Source organism: Panthera leo, chromosome D3 (assembly GCF_018350215.1).
Source record: "Panthera leo isolate Ple1 chromosome D3, P.leo_Ple1_pat1.1, whole genome shotgun sequence".
NCBI lineage: Eukaryota > Metazoa > Chordata > Mammalia > Carnivora > Felidae > Panthera > Panthera leo.
The window spans coordinates 15,807,059-15,833,309 of record NC_056690.1 but is presented as its reverse complement, the minus strand read 5'-3'; the positions used below and the strand labels follow the sequence as shown (position 1 = coordinate 15,833,309).

The 26,251-nt window shown below is 46.2% G+C and overlaps 2 protein-coding genes across 15 annotated transcripts in view; one reads left to right on the top strand and one right to left on the bottom strand.

The window, feature by feature from the left end:
• The window catches only part of CIT (citron rho-interacting serine/threonine kinase), a 168,862-nt gene extending 158,465 nt beyond the window's left edge, over positions 1–10,397 (top strand). For 10 of the 14 annotated variants that reach the window (XM_042911694.1, XM_042911696.1, XM_042911700.1 and 7 more), the window contains 3 exons: positions 1,095–1,173; positions 1,302–1,481; positions 6,687–7,043. In XM_042911694.1, coding sequence (XP_042767628.1) covers positions 1,095–1,173; positions 1,302–1,481; positions 6,687–7,020 — 593 coding nt within the window. In that variant the 3' untranslated portion in view covers positions 7,021–7,043. Of the gene's footprint in view, positions 1–1,094; positions 1,174–1,301; positions 1,482–6,686; positions 7,044–7,982 lie in introns of those variants that run through there. The other 4 variants (XM_042911697.1, XM_042911708.1, XM_042911707.1 and 1 more) reach the window with 1 other exon arrangement.
• A 4,759-nt stretch (positions 10,398–15,156) lies between these two features.
• PRKAB1 (protein kinase AMP-activated non-catalytic subunit beta 1) lies at positions 15,157–25,646 on the bottom strand. Its single transcript, XM_042911709.1, has 7 exons — positions 25,210–25,646; positions 22,248–22,411; positions 20,943–21,036; positions 20,544–20,658; positions 18,070–18,203; positions 16,792–16,860; positions 15,157–16,512 (listed from the first exon to the last, which is right to left on the bottom strand). The coding sequence occupies exons 1-7, from the start codon at positions 25,366–25,368 to the stop codon at positions 16,435–16,437; spliced, it is 813 nt and encodes a 270-aa protein (XP_042767643.1). The 5' UTR covers positions 25,369–25,646; the 3' UTR covers positions 15,157–16,434.
• Between the last annotated feature and the right edge of the window lie 605 nt (positions 25,647–26,251).

Genomic DNA, 26,251 nt, shown 5'->3' with positions numbered 1-26,251 from the left:
AACAACTTGTCATTGCCTAAGATGCTGAGGCTGGACTGGATAGTTCTGCTTCATGTGGTTCCAGTGGGGGCACTGGGATAAGTAGGAAGTCCAAAATGGCCTCACAAAATGGCAGGCAATTGGTATAATTGTTGGGAACTCAGCTTGGGCTGGTGGCCGGAGGTCTCAGTTCCTCTCCACGTGGGCTTCTTCCAAGAGTGCAGAAGTGCAAGCTGGCAGGCCTTCTTGCTACCACCACATCCTACTGGTTAAAGCAGCCACAGGGTCAGCCTAGATTCAAGGGAAGGAGGCTCTATCCACCAGGGCCTGAGTACCAGGAGGCATGACTAACAGTCTAATACCAAAGTCCTAGTTTACTGAAAGGAATGGTAGTGATAATCTCCTTTACTTTTAAGACAGAAAAAGATCTCATCATATCCTAGAGTTTCAGTGACACTATGATATAGATATATAGTATTAAGGCCAGAAATATTTAATTATCTATGAACCCAATCTTTAATGTTTTTTGAAAACATATACAATGAAACACTTTAAAAAGGTATACAATGAAAAGCCTCACCCAAATAACCTGTCTCCCTAATTCTCCATTCCCTCTCCCCCAAAGGGGGAAAAAATACTTCTTTGCGTTTCTTATCCTTCCAGTGCTTTGTGCAAATACAGACGCATAAGAAAATATATTCTTATCTACCCCCCAACACACTTTAAAAATGCTTTTTGTTTAAATCAGTATGGTGACACACTTTACACATTCTGAATCTTGCTTTTCACACTAAGTAAAATTGTACACTTCAGGTTTTTTTTATGTATCAGTACATAGAGAGCTTCCTGCAGGTTTTACAACTATGCAGAATTCCATAGATGTACCATAATTTAACTGACCCCCTATAATGTCCCCTTGAGTTGGTTCCCATCGTCTGCTCTGAAAACATGGCAATGAGTATACTTGAACATGCCTCATTATGTTGGCACATGGATGTATGTGTAGGATAAATCCCTTTACGTGGGACTGCTAGGTCCAAGGTGGCCTTGCAGCCTGGTTTTGAGTTTCTCTTTTAACCCTTCCTTGCCCATGCTCTTCTGTGGTGGCCATGCAGCCTACAGAGAACCCTATCTGTTTGTGACCCACTTCAACTCACTAGAAGTAATTGAGATCCAGGCACGCTCTTCTCTGGGGTAAGCATTGCCCTTTCAGACTTTGAAAACCTCGGCGGTTGGGGTTGGGGCTTGGGGCCAAGTGTGTGTTTCTTTCCATCTAGCAACGGAGATAACCTGAATGTAAACTCTTATCTGGAACTCCACAGGACCCCTGCCCGAGCGTATTTGGAAATCCCGAACCCACGCTACTTGGGCCCTGCAATTTCCTCAGGAGCGATTTACCTGGCGTCCTCATACCAGGATAAATTAAGGGTTATTTGCTGCAAAGGAAACCTTGTGAAGGAGTCCGGCACTGACCACCACCGGGGCCCCTCCACCTCCCGCAGGTACAACACTTCTCCATTACAGGAGGCAGAGTGTTTTTCTGTAAGATAGCAGGAAATTTTGCTAAACTGGTCAAAGGTTTCCCAGTCTTCAAGCTCAAGCCACTCATTTCTTTGGGATCTATAGCACTAACGTGCCCTTTACAAGCATCAGAATTTTTAAATGCCCCCTTGGAAAAAGGTGGAAGGAAATGTCTGGTCTTTCTCTGTTGAGTTTTTTAGTGGCACTAGAATCGATCATGAATTGTGCATTCACTGCTTAGCAGATACTCTGCCATGCTACTTGGGCTTGCTGCAGGAGGTATGGTGCTGAAGAACCAGATGCAGTCCCTCCCCGATAGAGCCCAGTGGGAGAGAGGCCATGATGAGCAATCAGGCAATTATAGCCTAGCTTAGAAGGATGGGCCTCTGACTGGGGTAGTTTAACGCACCACGGGAGCCCAGAACAGGGTTCCTAGCTTGGACTTGGGGGCCAGGGAAGATTTCCCAGAAGAAATAACACCATCCGTATGGGCCATGCTTTCCTCTTTCTTTGCATGTCTTCTAATTTTTTGTTGGGAGGCTGAACATTTCAAATACTATAATGTGGCAACTCTGGAAATCAGTTCCCCAACTCTCCCCCGTTTTGGTTGTTGCTGTTTTTGGTGTTATTTTTTTAATGTTTATTTATTTATTTTGAGGCGGGCAGGCAGAAAGAGGGAGAGAGAATCCCAAGCAGGCTCTGCACAGACAGTGCAAAGCCTAATGCCGGACTTGAATTCATGAACCAAGAATTCATGACCTGAGACAAAATCAGGAGTTGGCTGCTCATCCGACTGAGCCACCCAAGGGCCCCTGTTGTTGCTGTTTATTGAGTGACTCTCCTGGACTAAATCTGTAAAGTCTGTATTCTTTGTTATGTGGGGCTGGCCATTCAAGTTTCTGCTTGGTTAGGTTATCAGCTAATGACAGGGCAGAGATTTTGTTCAATGCATTGAATCAGTAAGTCTCTCACCTTTTGCTTAGGGTTTGTGTGTGTGTGTGTGTGTGTGTGTGTGTGTGTGTGTGTACACGTGTGTGTTGGGCACACCTTCAATGCTCAAAGTCAGCCAAAATTGAGAACTGAAGCCTTCTCAGGTTTTTCCTGTGTGCGTGGCCTTCTAAATCCCTATGAATATAAGGGACCATTTCAAAATGCCTTGCAGACATCTTATTCCCAGATTTCCTTTTGAGTGTTTTGGCCAGCCTCTTCCCCAACTGGTAGCACTCCCTCAGGTATTTGGCAGATTAAACACTTGCTGTTGATTGTTCTTGATAAACATCTGGGAATAGGGCTTTTCTCATGAGCAAGCCCTGACTTGGGTCAAGGAAAAAGCCCCGAGAATGGTCTTTTCTGGGGAGTAGCCATGCAGGTCAGACTGTTTTCTGGGGATGGGGCTTTTTGGGGAGTTTCGATCCTGATCTCTCTCCAGAGGCTACTCTTACAGGGCTCTTAGTTTCAAAACTGCAGCTCTGGGGAGAAAGGGGGGAGAACTAGGTCACATTAACATGTCACAAAACTTGTTCTTACTGGGATTATCAGTTATTTTTCTTGCATAAATGCCCTTGCTGTTAGAGTTCTTACAAGTCTGGTTAATTTCCAGAGTTCTGAAAAGTTGATTTTGACGGCTGTTGCCAGTGTTCTTGTTGCTTTTATGGAGGAACGGGTGTTCGGCGATCCTTGCTGTACCATTCTGGAAGTGCTTTTCCTCTTTTTGATACAGGTGGTAGCGCAGCACACATTCTTGTACCTGATGTTCCTTGGAGACTGCTCCACGTTGGCATCAGAAGTATTCTTCATTGTTGTTTTTATGCCTACACAGCATTCCTTCATGTGACCTTGATTTATTTAACTGCTTTTTTATCAATGGATTTTAGGGTTATTTACAGACTGTTGCTACAGTAAATTAAATGATTTTGTGCTTCTGTCATTTTGCATGCTTAGGAATCTATCTGTAGGATAAATTCCTAGAACCAAAATTGACGGGTGACATCAGACATCCGTTTGTAATTTTGATAGATCTTGCTGAAAGTTCCTCCCTGAAGGCCAGATCCATCTGCAATCCCATCAGCAGTGCATGGAAGCGGGACTGACCTGGTCTTGACACAGAGGGCTGTGAGCCAGATCCAGGTCGATGTGGAGCTTTGATGTATATAACTTTAAGATCTTGGTCTGCAAATAAATTCTGAGATTATTTAACCCAAGGGGAATATTTAACTGACCTGGGATTTAAATTTTTCTGGAATGGTATGTCTACTCTGTAAAGAATTACATGGATCCCCTACCATGTGCTAGACACAATGTCTGGAGCTGGGGATCCACAGATGAAGACATGTTTTTATTCTCAAGGGACTTAGTTCCTCCACCACATTGTAATTATCTCTAATATTAAAAAATGCTTAGATCTTGAAACAAATCATAAATTTAATATTCTGAGACTATGTCCTAATGAATAGTTTTTCTTCTATTGAAATATAAGAGTTAGTCTGAATTTTTGGTCAGTGTGGTTTTAGTCCCAGGCACTTGCTAGAAAATCAGAAGTGCCAAATAACCAGCGGTTCCTAACTCTTTTGGCTTGACCCTGCCTCAGAAGGAACTGTTCAAAGGGCTACAGTTCTGTCCTGAAACGTCCAGATTTTCTTTAAGTAGTTTCCAAGTCATGCCAAGAACAAATCAAAGTACCATAATTAGATTTTTTTTTTTTTCTCCACTGCCTCACTAATTAGATGGCAGGCACCTTCCTTCTGAGACTATATGGTGTCTCTGTAAGAAGTTGCTTATTCCTGTGGTTGGAAATGGTTCCGGTTCCTTTGAACAAGAGGCAGAAATAATGCTGTTGCTTTCCTGCTGTTGCCAGGCACGTGTGGAAAATCAACAGTTAGTCTTTGGTTGTCTCTTGGCTTATAAAATGATCTTTTTATGCAGACTGCTTTGGCAGGTCAGAATGTAGAAGCCCAGCTTGGCTGAATATGATTCACTGCAGGCCTCATTGCCCTGGTCTGTTTAGCAAAGCAAGAAATGAAACTCTTTGCAAACAAAACAAAAACAAAAAAACATAAAATTGGCATGGTAGATCATTGGTCATTAATGGATACAGAGATAGAAGATTGCCCACTTGGCCTAGAATGATGGGTATTTTCTTTCATTCCATTAATCTGACATCCCAAATGGCCTTCCTTGAGCCATCCTTCTTCCCCAGGGCATTGAGTGTCTTCTCACTTGCTTTATGATGGGCCCCTGTGGACACATTTTATAATTTCATCTCCATTACAAATAGGCTTAATGTAATTCTCCTAGTTGGAATTTATTTTTTTTGTCTTCCATATCTTAAAGCCACACGACTAGAGATGAATATAAACCTTCATTTCAAGATGCTGAAATCTGAGTTATCTCAGATTTTTCTGCTATACCCACCTAGCACAGGAGGGTTCTGGCTTTCTGGGCATGTTATCTGGAATCTTGACAGAATTGCACAGAGAAGCCAGACAATGACTTGAAAAACTTCACAATGAACTGATCACTTATCTAATTATCTCTACTTACCTCTCTGTTTCACTGTAGAGCAGGAATCAGCAAACTTTTGTTAAGGTCCAGATAGTAAATATTTTTGGCATTGTGGGCTATATGGTTGTCTCAACCATTCAACTGTTGTTGTAGTATGAAAGCCGCACAACCAGTGCAAAACCAGATGGGCATGGCTGTGTTCCAATAAAACTTTATTTATAAAACCAGTGCATCTGTCCATATTTGGCCTTCAAGCTTGCTCTAGAGTCTCTCCTCCCCCAGTAGGTGTCTTTGCTTCTCATTTGTTTTCAATTATGAGCACTGACAAAGAGATTCTGGTAGTTGGACCAATAATTGAAGAAAAAATCAACTAACTTGGCCCCTTCCAAAGAGAAGGATTTAAATATCAAGGATTAAGATGGGCCTCTGGGAAAACCAGTGACTCTCAAACATTTCTGAAGAAATGACTGATTTTACTGCAAAAGTCCAACATTGATGGAAAGTATGTCATCGAGCATATTAGCATACAATTTCGCTGCAAAAATTAGAGCAAGATAAATCAGTATGTGATTCATACTTGGCTCATTCTTAGAATCAGCCTGTAATTCCAATTGTAATTTAGATTTTAAAAATAACGAGGATAAATTTACTTGCCCGATTTCTACTTTTATTTTCTGAGATAAAGTTCCAATCAATCAAAATATGTTCTCCAAGTAATATTCTCCATAAAATGTGCCCATGTTAAGTCGGTTCCCTTTTCCTGGCTCTAATTATACTGAGATGAGGAGGACTGAGTACTTTTTCTGCTCGTTGGGGTGGGAAGGAATTAACTCTCAGTTCTGTTTCTGGATCTCCCTTCTTCAGAGAAGTGGTTAGGGCCGTACCTGCTGAAATCTTCATTCGAAATATCCAGGCCGGGCTCAGGGGAGGGTTGGATTGGCCATACAAAAAGGCCCCAATGTTTTCTATTGTTTGGTTATTAACTGTCAATCTTCAGGGCCAGGGCCGTGTTTTGAGCAACTGTACTGTTTTTGTCTGTCCTGCTCAGTTTTCTAATTCTGTCAGGCCTGATCCCTCTCACGTCAGTATTGGGTGCCACAAAGATGCTTGGAAAGCCACCTGGAAGGAGAGGTGACCAAACACCAGGCCGACGAGTGAGACAGAATTGGCAGATGAGTACAGGCTTTCTCAAAATTGCTCCCTTGCATCAAGGGCCTTTGAGCAGCCTCCTCCCCTAAATGAAGACTTCCTTCTGTGCCTTATAGACTCTGCAAAATACTTAGGTCAGTAGGATACTGGGTGGGGATTAGGATGTCAAACTGACCTGTGTCGGAATCCCAGTTCTGCATCTCCCTAGCTTAGGCCAGGCACTCAGCCTCCCTGTCTCCACATCGCCTCTGCTGTGAGGGTCATGCCTGCTCTTAGCTTGTGGAGCTGTCATGACGATGTAATGAGTCGAGGCACATAAAGAGCTTAGCACAGGGTCTGGCAGTAAAAACCTGCACTGAGACCAGGAAGCTTGATTTTCTTTTGTTGTCCTCTTTCTCTTCCTGTCCTATCAAAAGAAAACAAAAAGCCTGAAGAACTCCTGGTGGGATTGGGACCTGGGGGTTGCTCAGAGGAAGAAAATGCCCCTTTGAGGTTGTGACTTCTCATTTCGCACCTCCCTTTCCTGTTGCCCGCAGCCCCAACAAGCGAGGCCCGCCAACATACAACGAGCACATCACCAAGCGTGTGGCCTCTAGCCCGGCGCCACCGGAAGGCCCCAGCCACCCACGAGAGCCAAGCACACCCCACCGCTACCGAGAGGGGCGGACAGAGCTGCGCAGGGACAAGTCTCCTGGCCGCCCCCTGGAGCGAGAGAAGTCCCCAGGCCGGATGCTCAGCACGCGGAGGGAACGCTCACCTGGGAGGCTGTTTGAAGACAGCAGCCGGGGCCGGCTGCCTGCGGGAGCCGTGAGGACCCCACTGTCCCAGGTCAACAAGGTGAGGCACCATCCGGAGAGGCCAGAGGAGTGACCTGAGGAGCTGAGGGCCCTTTGGGGCCACTGTTGTAAAAAGGAGACTCTGTTATTATTCAGATTTTTTAGGACATGGTAACAAGTTTAGGAAGAAAATGTATTTAAGAAGAGGCCTTTCTAAGCAAATGGATAATGCATACATGTGTACCTCAAAATGGAATAGCTACCCTAAGGTATATCATTCGCTTCCCCAGAGGCAACCAGTGTTCGCAGTTTCTAGAGATACTCTACGCACATAAGCAAATATCTATGTGTATCCTCCCTTCTTAAACACAAATGATAGCCTACTATACAAAACGCTTATGTCTTATTTTTTTCAGGCACATCTACAAATACGTACCTCAAGAATTTTTTGGAAGGCTACACAGAAACTGGTTAACAGTGGTTGCCCTCTAGAACTTTGAGCTTTTTGAAATCTTTAAATCATACACATTATTATCTGTGTAATTTTAGGTTAGCAATTGAGATGGAGGGATGTGTTGAAGGAAAGGGGGCCCCGACGAGCAGGGGGAGGCCCAAGTACTTGATGCCTCCTCGGTAGGCTTGGTTCCAGGGACCCCTCTGGACAGCACAGCCACCTTTCTGTCCTTGGGAGCTGGTTTTCTAGATCACATTCTCCCAAGGCCACCTGCAGTTGGCTCTTGGGACCCCTGCTGATAAAGAGAGGAGGAAAGGCCAGTGTTTTTTCTTCTCCCCTCTGATTTACCGATAAAATGGGGGCTTGTGTGTGTGTGTGTGTGTGTGTGTGTAACAGAGATCCATCCACAGCTTTGGAGAATTTTCTGTGAATGTCATTCCCTGATGAACCCCAAGCTCAGAGCTGGAGCCGTACTGTGGAGCACTCCCTATTAACAGCTGCAGGGAGGCCGGGTGGTGCACACTTCCTCCTGGGATCAGGCAGGGGGAGCACAGGCATTTCTGGCCCCCTCAGCTAAAACCCCCTCCTTATTTTGCTCCTAGGTCTGGGACCAGTCTTCAGTATAAATCTCAGCCAGAAAAACCAACTCCTCATCTTAATCTGCAGGAAAACCCCAAACACTCTAAGGAACTTTGCTGAAGGGGACCCCAGCCCCCATCTGCTCAGCCACCCCACGGCACAGCTGGGTCCAGACCCACCTCAGTGTGGACGCCCTGCAGCCAGGTGGTGCCGGGCTGAGGCTCTCGGGAGCCATCAGCACCTTCCTGCAGTCACCCTCTGTGCACTTTCTCTTTCAGAGCATTCACAAACTTTTATACCTGGCTCTAGCCTGTACCAGTTCATCAAAGGAAACCAACCTGCGCTAACTACAACGTGGTTAGAATCCTATTTAATAGCTACTTTAAGATCCTAGGGTTGGTTGGTTTTCTTTCTTTTTTTTTTTTTTAAAGACAACAGAATTCTTAATAGATTTGAATAGCAATGTATTTCCTGTCGTAGTCATTTTTAGCTAGATCACACCATCAGGTCTTTGCTACGGAAACGTATTGTAGAAGAGTCCCTGCCAGTTGGCTAACCTCCTGCGCTCATGTAGGTTCATTCTTGTTCCAGTCCATCCTCACAGATGGCCCTGTTTTACCCAGGGTGACATCTTAGCCAAATGTTTACTGTTCTCATTGCCTTTTATGGCCTTGACGACTTCCCCTCCCACCAGCTGAGAATGTACGGAGGTCATCAGGCCTCAGCTCGGAGGCAGTGACTTGGGGCCAAGGAACCTCGAGGAGCTCTCCCTCCCCGCCCCTCAGCGTCATCTCCCCAGCCTGCTGTCCCTGCTTTCCATGTAGCTTTGGCCAGGAAAGCATGCAATAGACTTGCTCGGAGCCCAGCGTTGATGAGTCTCTGGGCCCGGGAGAGGACCGGGGGGCCATCCACCTCCTGTCCGCGACAGCGCGTCGTTCCCCACCCTGGGATGGGAAGAGACCCGTCCGGGAGTTCTGCATGGCGGTTTCACTGCATGTGCTGCCCCCTGACCTGGCTGCCCCCGTGGGTTGCTCTGCCAATGTACTAGTACCATACCATCGCTCCCGCTGAATCGAGACCCTCTGACCACTTGCCAATTCACTGGCCACAAAAAGCTGCAGTCTGTAGCACTGAACAAACAAAAAACCAAACGCTCAAGCCTTACGACCAGAGAAGGATTTCAGCAAACCACCACCTCACACCTTCACGCTTCCCTGCCGCCTCCCTCGTGGATGACTCCGTGTTCACACAAAATCCAGCACAGTTCTACCCCACGAAACTGTGACTTCCCAAGTGAGCCTTTCCCTAGGGCTAGACTAAGACCAGGAAGTTGGAGAGCCGCGGCCCCTCTTCCACCTCTGCTGGGGTCAGGAGGTCCTCCTTAGGTGCAGTGCTGCTCACATGGTTTCTCTCTGCCTGCTACCAGAATGCGAAATTCCTGGCAACTGGTAAAGAACCAACCTAGAGGCTTTGCAGTTGGCAAGCTAACAGCGGCCTTACTTCTGCCTTTAATCTCCCACAAGGCATCTCTTGCTTCTGATTCTCCATGACTCTTAGGCATGCCTCGAACAACCAAGGCACATCCTAGGTAGGCTGAAAGGTAGACCTGTTTCCACCACTGCAGGGGAACACGACCACGTTTCAACCCACGTCAGATCACTTTCCAGATTGCAACCTGGCCCAAATCCCAGCTCCTTCCTGCTCGTCTCTTAACCTAAGTGCTTTCTTGTTCGAAACGCCTATGTCCCTCCCTCCACGTTACTGCACCCTTGGCAGGTGTCATGCTGTTGTGTTTTATGTGTCGCTTGGAGTCTCTGGGGTCACACTGCATCCCCTCCCTCCCCCAGGGCAGATCAGACTGAATGTTTGCTGAAGTTTTTGTCTCTTGGTCCACAAGTATTTGGAAAGGTCACTGAAAACTGGTCTTTCAGTCTTGGCATTTCATTTAGGATCTCCATGAGAAATGGGGCTTCTTGAGCCCTGAAAGTGTATATTGTGTGTCTCATTTGTGAAAAATGCTTCCTGCTATAGAACTAGCTCAAAAGACTGTACATATTTACAAGAAACTTTATATTCGTAAAAAAAAAAAAAAAAAAAGGAAATTGAATTGGTTTCTACTTTTTTATTGTAAAAGGTGCATTTTTCAACACTTACTTTTGGTTTCAACGGTGGTAGTTGTGGACAGCCACCTTCACTGGAGGGTGGGGAGCTCCGTGGGACCACCAAGATGCCAGCAGGAAATACCGTACCACGAAATTGCAGTCAAAAGCTTATTAGCATACGTAAGATTCTAGGTCTCCAAAAGTACAGGCTTTTTCTTCATTACCTTTTTTATTCAGGATGAGGAAAAGAACACAAGGAACAATTCAAGATCCACCTTGAGAGGAATGAACTTTGTTGTTAAACAATAGTGAAATAAAGCAATGATCTAAAATGTTTGCTTTTGTGCAACGACCTCTTCTTTTCTTGAGAGACCATAAAAGTCCTCAGTATTGCCAGTGTCAGCATGGGCTTGTTACCGTGGCGTGGGACCTTGCCTCCCTCTCAGGAGGCTTTTTTCTGGGGTCGGGGGAGCAACACAGAGGCCGGAGCACATTGCTCTCCTGGAGTCAAGAGCCTGGTAGCAGTCTTTCCCAAGAGCAAGACCTTGTTGGAAGTTTGGTCACTATTTCCAGTGAACCATAAACTGGCTGTTAGGTCACTTTATAGGACTGCAGAACAGGAAAGGTCCTTATGCAAACAGGCCATTTTGAAAGGATTACTTGAGGATGGATTACCTAATTTTCCCATAATGCAGCTAAGCAGGAAAACAGGTCACTTTAAAACTTCTCTCCATTATAAGGTCGTGGGGGAGTTTTTAAAAATATTTTTGAGAGAGAAAGAACGAGAACAAGCGGGGTAGGGGCAGAGAGAGGGAGACACAGAATCCGAAGCAGGCTCTGAGCTGTCAGCACAGAGCCCGATGCAGGGCTCGAACCCACAAACAGTGAGATCATGACCTGAGCCAAAGTTGGACGTTCAACCGACTGAGCCACCCAGGCGCCCCGGTCGTGGGGAATTTAATGATGTAGATTTATTTCCTTGGGGGGAGGAGTTTGGATGAAGGTAATTTAAAATGTAAATACTTCTATTTTTAACTGGATGGATTTTTACAGTCTGTGAGGTAAATTTATCCCATGATTGTTAGTATAAACTCTGCTTGATCCAAACATCAGTTTTGGCAAATGGTGAATTTTTTCATGGTTCCTGTTGCTTTCTACTCTTCGATTTTTATTTTCCAATGAAGGTATCTGACCACAGTCACAATCGGACTGGGAGGGCTGTATCTGACATGCTTCTTACAGGGACTGTACCTGCAAATCTGTTTTCTACTTTACTGTTGGAGATAAAAATCTGCCAAAGGTCATAACTATAAGAATGAAAATGACTCAGAAGATGAATAAAATGTCAGAACCTTTCTTTCTTTAGAATACTGGGGAAAGTCCATTAAACACCAACCATTTCAATTAATGTCCCGAGGATTCTTGGCAGCCAAGGAATACTTTCTAAGTAAATACGGTTTGGTTCCAAAAGGAATGTGCCAGAAAGGTTCTTTGGACCCTAAGGAATGACTTCAAAGAACTGACAAATCACTCAGCCACACCATAAAATGAGGCCCAACCTTCCACAGGGCCACCACTCCTGTTTCTTAAGCACAAAATCAGACATCACGTTTTCTGTGCTTAATTTTCATGAGACTAAAGACACTGATTGTACAGCAAATTTCATAACCATGAAACTAGGTTTTGGAGACTTAGGCCAAAAAGAGATAATTTGCTTAATGGGACTGAAATTCGTCTTCAGAAAACTTGGGCCTCTTGAATCAGATTTGCTTTAGAAGACATCCATGCAGATTTAAGTCTAAAGCATTAAGGCTACGCCTAGGAGCAGCTAAGCTTCCACTCGCAATACAACAGCTAAACAGGCCTGTCCCAGTGGTTCTAAACCACTGAACTTTGCTCCCCTCCCCTAAGAACATCTGACAAAAGTCTGGAGACCTTTTTGATGGTCATGATTGGCATCTAGTGGGTAGAGGCTAGGGATGCTGCTGAATGTCCTACAACAGGGCAACCCCTACCCCCGAAAAGAATTATATCAGGTCCAAGTGTCAATAGTGCCAAGGTTGAGAAACCTTGGCCTGTTCTAGTCAGATTTCTCTCTGGGCAGTTTAAATATTTCTTATGATGTCTACACCATGGAGACTGGGGCTCCAGGCACACAATGTTTGTATGAGAAAAATGTTTCATCACTTGCCTAATCAAATATTGGCTTTATTTTCCAAAGCTGGGGAGGGTTGGGCTAGTGGAAATATAGTACAGTGTTGATCACTTGGCTTTCCTTTGAGTCTATCAATGATTAATGGAACTAAAGGGCTTGTTGGAGGTAGAAGAAAGAACTTTGAAAATGACTTCACTACTGTAAGCAACTCAGGTGGTATTTCCAAGAACCACAAAAAGGAAAGCTAAAGGTGACCTAGGGTACTCACAATTTTCCAGATGAGATGGGTGAATTCACACCAAGGTGGTAGAAAAGGCAGCAGTGAGGGCCGACATCATCATCCAGGCAAAGGCCCTTTAGTGGTGCTGAGGACGAAAAAGATGAGGACTGGGAGCTGACCCAGAGACAGGGTGGGCCCCACAGATTGGACTCTGGCTGCTCCAGCTTTTGGGATCCTCTCCAAGGGTCTGACAACAGTGATGGCTCTCAGGAAGGCCCTACAGATGTTACTACAACAGCTGGGATGACTTAGGTTTCAGAAGAAATGCGTGTGTGTTCCTAACTTCCTTATTTTCTCCTGAAGACAATTAGCATTGGTCTTCCAGGTCAGAAGGCTCTGGCTTGTTCCTCCACTAATTTGCTGATCGAGAGAGGTGCTAAGGGGGGGATTTCTCAGAAGCTGGATAAAGATTTGAGTGGTCCATAGACTTGGATCCTCATCAATTCATTCAAACTGTTTGTAAACACTGGTGGAGAATCGGTTATTGGGAGAACTGAACACGTTTGGAAATGAAACTATTCATCTAAAAATAATGGGAGGTGAACCAAATGGCATTTTATTCTTCCCTAAAGTGGCTGTCTCTGACCTCAGCCATGGATGAGATTACTGACGTTCTGGGTTTTTAATCCTGGTCTTTGGAGTTTGGAAATTACCTAATTAAGCGAGTTGAGGGGGCTGGCATTTTTGCTTTTCCAGCCTCTTAACTTCCTGTTTGTGGCCACATCCCATCCATGTCGTAAAGGCTTTGTGGCTCCCAGTGTGGAAAGAGCCCCAGGATCATCTAGTGCTAGTCCAATCCCTCTCATTTTTCAGGAGAGGAAGTCAAGCTAAGAGAGGCCATGTGATCTGCCCAAGGTCATACAGCTAGTCAGCAACTGAACTGGATCAACATCCCTAATCTCATTAGGGAGGGGACAGTGGGAGAATGGCCAACTTTAATGTGAAGTCAGGGTTTGACCTGGTTTCGGAGTGCTACTGACTTCCCTTACATTATTTACACCCATAAGCAAAGCTGAAGGAAAGGGCTTTGCCTGGGTCCTTTAATCTCTGGTTTCTGTATTTTGACATACAATTCTAATGACCCATACCATTTTACATGTTAGTAATTTAAAGGCCTTACCTTTGGCTCTATAAATTTCACTTGTACATAGATTTTCGGGAGGAAAAATACATCTTCATTCAAAAGCAATTTGGGTTAAGCTTTAACCATGTAACCAGTCCTTACCCGTAATGGGAATGCTAATAAAGCATTGCCTGCCTGGGTCATAGGACACTTCACTTCCACATTTGGCTTTGCCTCTGTGATCTGGGGTCTCCTCTGACCCTGTGATTTCACATCCATGAAATAACTTCCCTTACCTCTAGCTTCTTGGGTATTGAGGATTTCACTTGGCTCTGTGAGCAGTCTCTCGAACCATAGGAGACTTCCTTTGTGTTGCCTTTTAAAGAAAATGGAAGTCTTTTAGATACACAAACTGCTGTAGAGAATGCGGATACCTTGGTCCCATGGAGTGGCTATGCCTGCATCCTTCCACCACAGTGGTGGTCTCTCTTGGGGGTCTCCTGTGGCCTCTGGGCTGCAGAGAGCTCTCACAGGGTTTACTGGTTCCCAATTAGTTTTTACAGTGGATTTTTAAGTTCTTACTGTTTCCCCCTGCGGTCTGGGGTTGATGGCTTCCTCTGAGCTCTGACTCTGACTCAGGCTAGCAGCCAGATTCTCTAATCCCTCTCACAGAAAGGGCAGTGCCCTCCTGGGCCAACTCATGCAGGGTCCCCACCAGCACCCTCCCTCAGTCTCCACCAGGGCATAGGGCCTGTGCTCACAGCTCACCAAGTTTCTTTTCTGGTGCTTGAATACATCGCTTTTATACTTTTGAGCTTAGGTAAATTTTTTCCATTGTATTTTAAAAATACTTTATCCAGTTTTGGAAAAAGGATTTTTGCATGTTTCCACAGTCTACTTAAAATCCCTATAGTCCCCAAAATCTAGGGTTCCCACATCACTTGGATTTTCAGGGTGAGACAGCCAGTTACCCAGGTAGGAGTACTTTCTAGGCCACTCTCCACCTCAAGTAAACCAAATGACCTAGAAGTTCCCTTTTCTCATACATTTATTTAAATACTTCCTGGCACTTGGGAAGGAAAGGCTTATTACAATGTCATCTGTAATCTTCCATCTTGTTTGGCAGAGCAAACAGAGCTCCTTTTAGCCGATGAGAACGCTGATTCCAGAATGTCCTGGCGTCTTCCAAGGGTGTCCAGATCCCAGGCTCCTGTGGTGGTGCTCACTGATAAGCAAGAGGTGGCAAGACCTTTGACCTGGAGATGCCATCAACCTGCCCAAACTGGGAACCTTCACTGTTGCCTCTCCTCAGTCTCCCCTCAAAACTGAGTGGCTCAAAGGAACTCAGTTTTACAGGCTTCTTAACAGCCTTCCAAATTCTGCGTGCAAAACCCGTAGGTCAAGGGAATGGTCCTCAGTCCTGGGGGCAGCCAGAGCCGCCCTGTCACTCACCCCAGAGTACCACGAGGATCGTACCATTTTCAATGAGCACAAGACGTGACAAAGATTGAAAAGCACCTCACCGAGTAAACCTCGGATGCGTTCCAGTCTTTTCTCCAAATGACTGAGTAAAATCAAAGCTTCCTCCAAGCATGTGTCCCATTATCTTTACAAAGCTTTATTGAAACCTGTACGTCAAGGTGACAATAATTCAGTGTTTGGAAAGCAGTAACAACAAAAAAGGGTATCCCAGACTCAGGTTTACCAAATAAATACTGGCAACCAGGGAGCTTGTTCCTCCGTCTCCCAGCAAGAACACAGGGCAGAACCATGGCTTCTGCTGACTTGAGGACAGGAACCTGCACTAATGGGCACGTCTGCAGCATCTCCCCGGAAACCACGCCGAGTGTGAAGAGGTTTGCTTTGGTCCAAAGAATGTCTTCTCGACATGAATTTAGAAGGCTGCTGTCAAGTTCTAAGTTCCTCCCAGAATAAACGACAGCAACTGCTACAGCCTTCGTTGCTAAGTAAAGACAGAGGTCCTGAGCAAGTTGGCATAGGGTAGGGTGCTCCTCCCAAGTTTTCATGGTAATACTGTCCCCTCATTGCGATTAGAGTAAAAAGCTGGACAACCTTCCAGCTAACAGTGGTCAGTCCATAGGATCATCCAGCTTAATGGAGAAATCCGGCAGCAGTTTTCAAAGTCTGTTCTAAGAACAGATTATTGCTGAATACAGTTCGCATGATCTATATTCTAGTTGGGGTGATTTAAAAATTGCCCTAAGGCCAGAGACTCAGCCACCTCTGGTTTAAAACAAAAATACTTAGTGCACAAAAGCAGAAGAAACAATTGTACAACTTCATCTGGAAATCAGACAGGTTCTAATTTCTACAGAAATTATATCTCCCTGGAGCAGAGAACAGGAGACCATCTATTGCTTTGATTTCAGAGGACAGGTACCTGCCGTTGCCTCCACAGCCAGGCCTCAACAGGGACAAACTGATGGTCTTAAAAATGCACATATGATTAGAAATTTTGCGTGGCCTCAGACCCTGCTTCTTAGATTTTCCCAGCAGAGTGGCTAGCGTTCATTTCTGGCTGAAGAAGAATCTCCACGACCAGTTCAGAACTGCACCTGTCCTCATGCACTGCGGTGTGGGGGCAGCAGACCCTCTGCTTTCCCTCACTGTCCTCGGCCTCGGTGAGCCCCAAGGCTCACAGCCGCAGGGTGCCAAGAGGACTGTTCTAGATCGAGGTGCTTTGGGAGCTGCCGTGCCTGGAACAAACCTTCAAGCAGGACTACGGTGGGGATGAAATGTCTTATAGAGTGTGAAATGAGAAATTTACAGTCCGTTCCCTCTAGTGGAAAGCATGCACGCGTGGAGCCTGGTGGTGCACACTGTTCCCTGGAGCCCACCGCTGGCTCCCAGCTCTTCATATGGGCTTGTATAGCAAGGTGGTGACATACTTTTTCTTGTACCGGTGGGTCGCGCTGAGCACCATCACTCCATCCTGAGGAAGAGGGTGGAAATGATCAAAGGTGGTACCAAGTCAAGAGCTCAAACTTTAGTGTGTGTGTGTGTGTGTGTGTGTGTGTGTGTGTGTGTGTGAGAATCATCAAGAGGGCTTAATAAAAACACTCTTGTTCTGCCTTCAGAACCCGAGCCTGTGGATCTGCACCAGGTCCCAGGAGCTGCCCTTTAGATAAGTACTCCAAGTAATTCTGCTGCTAGGGGGCCTCACAGCACACTTTGAGAAACACAGCTCTACCAGCAACAGAAGTGTCATTACCTTGATAGAGAGTGCATAAAGGTGGTTCAACATGACGTGGTTGGGCTCGGGGAGCAAAGCTGGATCACACTGTTGGAGAAACAAAAGCAGACATGAGCGTTTAGGATTTGGAAATCAAGAAGATTCTCCCTTTATTTCACAGCACCAGGTATCAATGGAAAGGAGGCAGGCTCTCATGCCCCTTTCTGCTTAAGTTGGGTAGTGAAAGACTGATCTGACAGGTGAGGTGAGGGGGTCGTGCCTTATGGTCTAACTAAGGGGAGCTCCCTGCACGCCTGTTGGATGCACTGGTGTGTGTCTCCAGTCAGGCTTTACCTTGGCCTCTAAAGTGTGGGCCACGGCTATCTTCTTATCGAAAGAGAAGAAGAGAGAGCCGTCCAATGAATACACTTTTAGAGAAGGCGGGAAGATAAATCTATACTAAACATTCCTGAGCAGTGGGCTGCAAGCTCATGTCTGTAGGATTCAGAAAGCATGAAGAATGAAATGGATAACTGTGGGGGGACGGAGGGGAGGCCACCCGGTGCCTGGGAAACCATGTCCCCAGGGCAAACCACGACCGCTGCGGGAGACGCCTGCACACGGATGCTTTTGGCTCTGGATCGTAGCACACGTGTACCCGCTTGTATGTGGAGTCCACGAGCAGCATGGCTGCTTTATCACCTCATAAACATGGGACTTTCAGGGGGTGGCTTGGACAAAGCACAAGAACATTCAGATTCCCAAGAATTAGGGCTGTGCTGCGCATGTTTAGTGAAACGGAATGGAAAATTAACAAGGTAATAATGGGGTGCTCTTCGGGATCCTGGAGGACACATACTTCTTTTTACGAATAATATCAATTTCCCAGAGAAAATGTGTGTCAGCCAGATCCCCCAAGTTTTAATCCGAGAGCACTGACATTTCTGAAAACAATTTGGTGATTAAGAGTAGATACTGAAGTCTGGGGGCCAGAGGAGGAGATCCACTAAGTAGCTTACCGACAAGGAATGGTTACAGATTTCTCGTCATGTTTCACAAGGAATGGGGCTTAGGTTGAGGCAAGAGTGAAGCACTAGGAAAACAAGTTCAGAAAGGCTTTGTGCAACGGGAGAGCAGCACCCACACTCTGGACCATCTCGCCGGTAGCCCATTCCCACATCAGAGGGGGACCCTGGCAGTTAATACCAACGGGCAACACTGAAACCTTTTTCCCAACCGCTTCCGAGAGGCAGCTGGAAAGGGGAGCAGCACAACAGGACGGTGGAGGATGGTCTGGCCAGACGCCTGTGTACTCACAGAAATCCCTGTGTCCTTGTTCAGGATGACCTGGAGCAGATGTGGAGGGAGAATGGGTGGTGCCTTAAACCGTTCTTCTGGTTTTGAGACATAGGGTTCCTGATGGTAGGGTCCTGGTGGGGAGCTGGACAGCTCTGTCGGGAGACGGTGACAGGACATTTACTTTGAAAATTATGAGGTCTAGGAGCAGTCTCACTGAATTTATGGCACCGTTCAGTTTTCCTCGTCCCCTCAACACAGATTTCTATTCCCTTGAAGAATATATATAGGCCCCAAAGGTGAAGAGTAGAGGCAATGAGAAAACTCTTCTGGAATTTGGGTGACTGGCATAAAATTCAGCATGAACTCAGATGCCCTGGCAGCAGATAGCGGTGGTGGCAAAGCTGGTGATTCTGGGTCAGACTAACAAGGAAGCTGCTCTCAGTAACCTAACCTGACATGCCCTGCAGAACAATGCTGCTCGCCTTGGGCCGGGCTGGCAAATACTGCAAAGACGCTCATGGCTTCAAGCGAGGCTTAAGCAGCTAAGCCCAAGGTCTGAGCACCACCAGCCAGAATAAAATGGAAGATGTAGCAGCCTGTTTATAGACACAGTGGTGAAAACAAGTTATATGAGGCATTGGCACATTTCAAAACTAAAACCAAAAATAAAAAATTGATAAATCTAATCTCTACAGGCTCTTTGACTCCACCACTCTCAGGTTCCTTTCAAACCCTTGCTTGTCTTGATTATACAGATATTAAGAAGCCTCTGGAGGGGCGCCTGGATGGCTCAGTCGGTTAAGCGTCCGACTTCGGTTCAGGTCATGATCTCACGGTCCGTGAGTTCGAGCCCCGCATCGGGCTCTGTGCTGACAGCTCAGAGCCTGGAGCCTGCTTCAGATTCTGTGTCTCCCTCTCTCTCTCTGACCCTCCCCCATTCATGCTGTCTCAAAAATAAATAAACATTAAAAAAAAAAAAAATTTTTTTTTTTTTTTTTTTTTTTTTAAAGAAGCTTCTGGAAGTGCAGCATTTCATAAGGTCAGAGGTAGCTCACTTAGTGATGTGTGACCAGCTAGAAAGGACTGAGCTGTTGTCAAAGGACATGTAGGATGGATCCTGGCCGACCAATCCTTGGGCGGAAGATTAAACCTGATGTGCCCCCGCTCTGCCAATTCCCTCAACGTCACTTTCTAGGGTACAGGCTCACTTCGTATGCCCCAACCATATGACAGCAGGAAATGGAGAAAAACAAGCGTAGAAAACTGAGCCAATAGGAGTAAATACATATTTTAAGAAAATGAGTATCTAAATATGAGGTCTATGGAGAGCCTGATGTTGGTTTACCAACAGTTAGGGGCCAGTTATCTTTCCCCAGGTGGTCTATGCTGCAGAAACTTGACTAAAAGCTTTGGTATGTGGCCTAAAGTTACATTTATCAGTAAGTGGGGGATACTTGGGCATTTTCTCCATCCTCCTATTCCCACCTATCTGACAAAGAAATAAATGGCTTCTCTAAAAGATTTGTTAGCTATCCAGAGAGAAGAACACTATTTTGGGATTTCCAACTCCTGCTCAACAAGCTGGCTTTTCAGCCACAGCAAGCCCGCCATGGTCAATTTACCACTGTGGTTTCTGAGCTGATAAGAGTAAGAGATCATGGGGGCAGAAGCTCCAGGCCCAGCCAGCTGACAATGAAGAATCATCCTGCAAACTGCACTGAACCCGTCTTCTTAGACTGTCAGGTCCCATCCTGGACAATCTTTTCACTGCCTCCCACAGGGGTCCAAGGAATTGTTTACACTCCTGCAAAAGGGGCAGTGGAGTTGGCACTGATGCCTTAGATTACAAAACATCACTGCCCCTGAATTGTATGTATTACGTTTCTTCCTGTGGGTTTGGATGAAAAGCAATTAATTGAAAGCTTGAGGCCTGGCTGACTCTTGCAAAGTTCTCTAAGGATGATACGAGCAGGTTGTGCAGCTAGCCGGTTTCCTGTGGTTAGCCTCTTTCTCCCCACAAAGGGATTCTGGCAAGGTGCTAATATGCCATATAAGTGACGGCCCGGATCACTGAAGTGTCCATTTATCACCTGTCAGGCTGAGACTCTCCTGACAGGGTCGTCAATAGGCAGGGAGCTGGCAGGCTCCCCCCGAGCTGGCTCATCACTGACCCAGTGCAACTTCCCAGGGCCTCTTGGCCCTGCCCCTGGCACGAGATCAAGCTCTGGTTCTGCTTCCACCATCTGCTCTCTGTGGCTAAGCAGGCCTACTGAATACTGGAGATGACCAAAAAAATGCCTTACAGCTCCCTTGGGGCTAGATTTCAACAACCTGACCTGACAGCGTTAGGAATCACTTTTGTGGCTCTTTAGGGAGCTACAAACATCCACATGACAGGGCAGCTCAAGAGTGAGAGGCAAGAGAAACAGGACTATTTCTAGACTGCACAGCCCCACCTGCACACACGTGGTATAAAGTAACTGTGTTCATACCAGACACATCGGAGCACTTTTGGGAATCCACCATTAAAGCATCAAATACTTCAAAGTCAGTTTTCTTCACTTGAATGATGTTGTTAACTGTGCCAAGCTGGCTGGTTACTATTGGCTGGGAAGAGACAGACAGGCAGAAATCATAACGTGGAAGGTCTCTGGAGTTATTCTTTAGAGGATTTAGAATTCCTGGCTGGAAGGTCTCATCTCCTGGCTGGCCAACCTGCTCATCTCCATCAAGTTTGCCCATAAGTCTGACAATTAACACTGCCATCTAGCTAAGCCACACACAGCGACTTTTACCAGCAGGACAAGGAGACCTGGCAACAATTGGTAGAGGAAAGTGAGCTGTTAGGATTGTAAAGGCAGTCAGAGGACCAAGGGCAGGAGGAAGAGTACCTCAGAAGGGTCATGTGTCCACTGACCATCCACAAAGAACTTGTACTGATGCTCTCCTTCAGGCAGGTCCAGGATGGCTACAAAGTTATTGTGGCTGCAACGAAAAAGGAAGCAGAGGATTTCAGCTGGGTGAGCTGCCCACTTAAGCTTACTTACAAAACTGGCCATGGGACGAAACCAAACCTTTATGTGAAGAGTTTAGCTGCAAAAGAATAAACATTTTTAACCACTGTAGGCAATTCAGCATAATGACCTCAATCTAGAAAAGCCGTAAGAAAGCAGCATTGCAAGGTTTCCTTAAGGACTCACTTTGGTCAAATGCCAGGAATCCACATTCCTACCATCAAAAGGTCAACAAACAGCCACTCGTCCTTTTCAACTTGCCCGCAAAATACCACTTGGCATCTGGGAGGCCAAAGAGGACAGCAACTCAAGATAAACTGCACGCTGCCGAGTTTTACCGTCAGTCTGCCTTGGGCAGGAGATGGGATCAGTTTCACAAGAACCACAAACAGGTCTCTAAAGAAGCTTGCTTAACGTCTAAAACAAGGTTCCAGGAAAGCTTTTTGCTTGAAATGACTCTAACCATGCTGAGTGTCCCCCTCCTATACCCACATTACCAGTGGAAAAGCAGGCGGCCTGTGACCATGATCAGGCCACACCCAGCAGGGCACAATTTCTCCTTTTGTTTCACCAAGAGTACTCACTAGTGAAGATGGTTTTTCACTGACTATTTGAGACAGAAGTCCGTGCTAGGATTCCTGATCAAGGGTTTTACCATGGTCTTGCCTTGATGCCTAATGATGCCTAAATAACAGGTACCTTCCAAACAAAGGCAATACAAAGAGTGTCAAAGTTTAGAAGGAACTTCAGAGATTTTCTGTCTAATGTTCCCTTCTTATAGTCAGGAACACTGAGGCTCAGGTGTTACCAACAGGTTAGCTTAGTCAACATGGACCCAAATCCTGGGCTTGAAGATTCCCAGCCCAGTGCTCTTTCTCCACTGCACTAGAAATAGATTTCTCATTCTGAGGAAGAAGACTTGCCTAAGCAAACCTATCTGAAGTCGAACCTATGTCTGTGAGATACTCATAACTGAGAAGTGTTTTCTCCTAAGTGTGCTCTAAACCTAGAGTCTAACTGGGTATGAGATTTGAACCTTGTGAATCATTAAGCAAGTTTATTTTCCATTCAGCATCCATTTTATAAAAACATCCTTTTCTATTCCTCTGCAGAAACCAGTTAGAAACCAGAGTATCTATCCCTGGATTAAGACAAATATGTGAATATTGCCCAGGCAATTACCTTCTTGTGAGGGGAAGTTTACTCCAGTTGTTGAAGGACCCGGATAAGTAAACTTCCTTTCCGCCTCCCGTCCATCGAAATACTGTTGGCCGAGCCTGGGCAGGGGCTTTATCATTCACTTCCAGATCATGCTGCCAAGCCAGGAATTCTTCCTTCTCTGGAGCCTAGAAAGGGAACAGTTTACTCAGGGACAGGAAGCCATCAGTGGGCTCCCTGCAACACACAGTTACCCTATCTAGTCTTCTAAAAAAGAGGCAGTGATGACTACTTAGGTTCATTGTCAAACTCATTAACTAACAGCTCTGCCTTGGTTTCCCCACTGCAAGGTGAAAATAACAAAAACAACTATTTAAGGTTGTTGTGAAAGACTGAGACAGTCCGTGTAAAATGCTCTGCATTAATGTCTGACATGTACTTAATAATTATAAGCTGTTAATATTGTTTTTAAAGAGATCTACATCAAAATTTTAGAAGAAACTATAGAACTCACTTGGAAGCGGGTACAATGAATTCAAGACTAGCTTGACAAATGTCATTTTCTTCCCTGAATTAACAAGATTCGAAGTAGGTGAAAATTTATTAGAGACAATTCCAGAGCTGTCAACTTGAAGCTCACGAATCCAGATTCTAAGGGAAAAAATATTCACAAAGTGCTATCCAGGCACCGGGGAGAAAAAGGTAAGACAAAGACTGACCCTCCTTATGGCAAACAGTAACTTCTAGCACGGGAAGTAATGTATAACTGAGGTATTCCAAAATAAGGGAGAAATAAACACAGCCAACTCTGTTTGAAATATATGTGGTTTTAGATCCTTTTACACATTTCCTAGTCAGAAGCCAAAGACAGTAAAAGAGCAGGAGTTCCAGGCTGGGAGAGACCTTTAAAGGTGTCATTGAGCAGGGGCACCTGGGTGGCTCAGTTGGTTGGGCGTCCAACTTTGGCTCAGGCTCTACGATCTCATGGTTTGTGGGTGCAAGCCCTGTGTTGGGCTCTGTGCTGACAGCTCGGAGCCTGTTTAGGATTCTCGCTCTCTCCTCTCTCAGTCCCTCCTCGACTTGCGCTTTCTCTCAAAATAAATAATTTAAAAAAAAAAAAAAAAAAGCGCCATAATTTCTTTAAAAAAAAAAAAAGGTGCCATTGTGCAAGTTTCTAATATCTTCATTTCGAATACTGACTGGAGCTTATCGTAAATGAGCCTGCATTCTTTAAGATTTAACAAGATCTAAAGATTAAAGAATAGCAGACTGGAAAATCACTTGCCAATGAGGAAGTGATAACCACGGCCAAAATGGTGAACTAGGGCATTCAATTCAGTGTCTCTGCTACATCATCTCAGTAACGTCTCAGGAAATGATAATGGACACTATTTAAAATCATTCTCCACAGATCCTCTGTATTCTAAATATTTCTTATAGGAGCTTTGCAGCAGCAGCAGAACAACAAGTTACTCCTTGAAGAAAGGAGTTTGGTTCTTGTGGTGTCTTAAACAGCCGTCCTTGGGCCGCGATGATTTCTGGGAGAAGGGATGTCAAGTCTTTGGAGAACCAGGATTTCAAAGTTCACTTTGCACACAGCTCCTCGGGAATGCACAATTTCAGAAAGCAAGTGCAAATCACAGGACTTAACGCCCAGGAAGAGCAGGCTCTTTCAAGTTGGGACTCAAAGTCAAGATCCAAGTGAGGATTTAAAATAATGTGATCACCTAGCCCAACATCTGAGAAAAAAATATGAGTAAAGGTGGAATGAGTCGCTAGGCAACTAGCCCAAACTGGATACTAACAGAGAGCATGCTGGGCCTGGGGAGACCCCATTTTTCCTAAGCCTGCTCTGTTGCCCTGTCCTTAAGGGATCCGTTCTTCCTTTTTCAGGCTATACCACATACTTTTCAGCTGCCAGAACCACTAAGTGTCCTTGGACTGGGCCCTGCAGCTGGAAACACCACACCCCATCAGGCGGTTTGCAGGAATACGGCTGAACCAGGAATCAAAGCTCATCTTTAAAGTTTTGATGAATGAAAGCAGACTACATTTAGGATGTCCAAATGTGGTCTGCAAAAATGTCTGCTTTGGGGCGCCTGGGTGGCTCAGTCAGTTGAGCGTCCGACTTCGGCTCAGGTCATGATCTCACGGTTCGTGGGTTCGAGCCCCACATCGGGCTCTGTGCTGACAGCTCAAAGCCTGGAGCCTGCTTCAGATTCTGTCTCCCTCTCTCTGCTACTCCCCCACTCACGCTCTCTCTCAAAAATAAACATTAAAAAATGTTTTTAAAAATGTCTGCTTTGGTCTGTTTAAAACATCATGTCATATTTTTACACGACAGGAGAGAGAAGGTTGAGTAGCAGCTGGCTGCCCCCTTTTCAGACTGACACTTCACTCACCTACTGACCTCCAGAAGTCCAATTCCTTTTCTGAGTCTGCTCTAAAGAAGCCGGGGGAACCACAAGTTCAGGGAGAACTAAACGCCTCTGGCAACTGCAGTCAGCTGGGTAACTCTGTTTTCAGCTTGCACGTGTGCTCTGGGTTCTCTCCAAAATCGACAATAAACTGCAAAACCAGCTCCGACAAAAAGGGCCCGTCTCCGTAAAGGTGAGGAAAGATCTCTCAAGGCTGTGAAACTAATTATACCTAAGGGGAAAGCAGCGACCGGGGCTCACCTGCTGCTAGCTCAACGATCTTAATTAATTAAGAATTTGAAACGCTGTCCCAGAGCTGCTTTCTCCTTAATGATGTTAAACGAAGTTAGTTCCTCCTCCCTCGGGGTGACTTTCTCTTCGGTAATTAGACACAGGTTCCTGGACTGCGAAGACGGCTCTTACAGGGCCATCTGGCTTTTAAGTGAATAGAATTAAGTATCTCCTCCCACCCGCTTACGAAGTTTCTGGGAGGATGTGGCGGGGAATCTAATAGGGGGTTCCTCCCCTCAACATTAATCAAGGGGAGCCGGATTCCCCCACCCCCTCACCTTGATTTCCTCGGAGTGGAAGAGGTCGGCGTCCTCGGGGCTGTCCATCAGGATCTTGGGCCTGTCCCCGTCCTTGGCGCCCCCGGAGCTGTCCCTCCGCGGCGTCTTGTGGCCGCCCTGCCGCTCCAGCGCGGCCCGCTCGCTGCTCGTGTTGCCCATGGCGGGGGTCTGCGGGGACACCGGGAAGCCGGACGGGGCCTCACTCCAGGGAAGGGGCAGGAGACTCCCGCAACTAACGGGTCACAACGACCCTGGGGAAACAGTCGGAGCCCCGAGTACCACACCGCTCGGGAGAGGGCTCCGGGCCGGTAACCGGTTTGAGGCGTGCGGGACGGACTGGCCGTTTCACAAGCCCGCGTTACCCAGGAAGCCCGAAAATAAGCTCGACACTTTCCCAACAACTCCCCCACCTCCTGGCAACTTCCGCTTCCGGCGCGTCTGAGAGTCGGTCGCGATAGGGGGTGGGGGCGGGAGCAGCGGGCGAAGCGCCTTAGGCTAACTCGACCTCACTTCCGCTTCCGGTCTGGATCTGCGCGGCCGCCACACCCAAAGGAGGCTCCAGGGCCTCGGGGCGCTCAGTCGCAGTGAGCTGCTGCGGCCGGAGTCAGGACGAGACTGCGGAAGGCCGGCAGGGCGCGTGCCAGCGCGAGGGCGGTCTGGGCCGCTTTCCCTGCTCTGGAATGAGTGATGCCATTAGCTATTTTAGATATCTTTACCCACTTCCAGTTGATCCTGCACTCGACAGCCAAAGGGATCATTTAAAGTGTTAATCTAATTAAGAGACTCATACTATTAAAGCCGGTTAATGCTCTAGCTCACACGCTTTTTGTGTGCCTTAGAAGCACTGCCTGAATAAAATGCAGATTCCCCGGTCCTATTCCCTGGAAATTATGATTCCGAAGTAGGCTCTGGAGTAGAGTCTGCATTTTAATATGAACTCCAGGTGATTTTGCTGCAAGTTGTCTTGCAGGTGTTTGAGAAAATGACAGACCATAAGATCTCAGGAAATTTCTCAAGACTAGTAGGTTTGGGCGTTATAAAA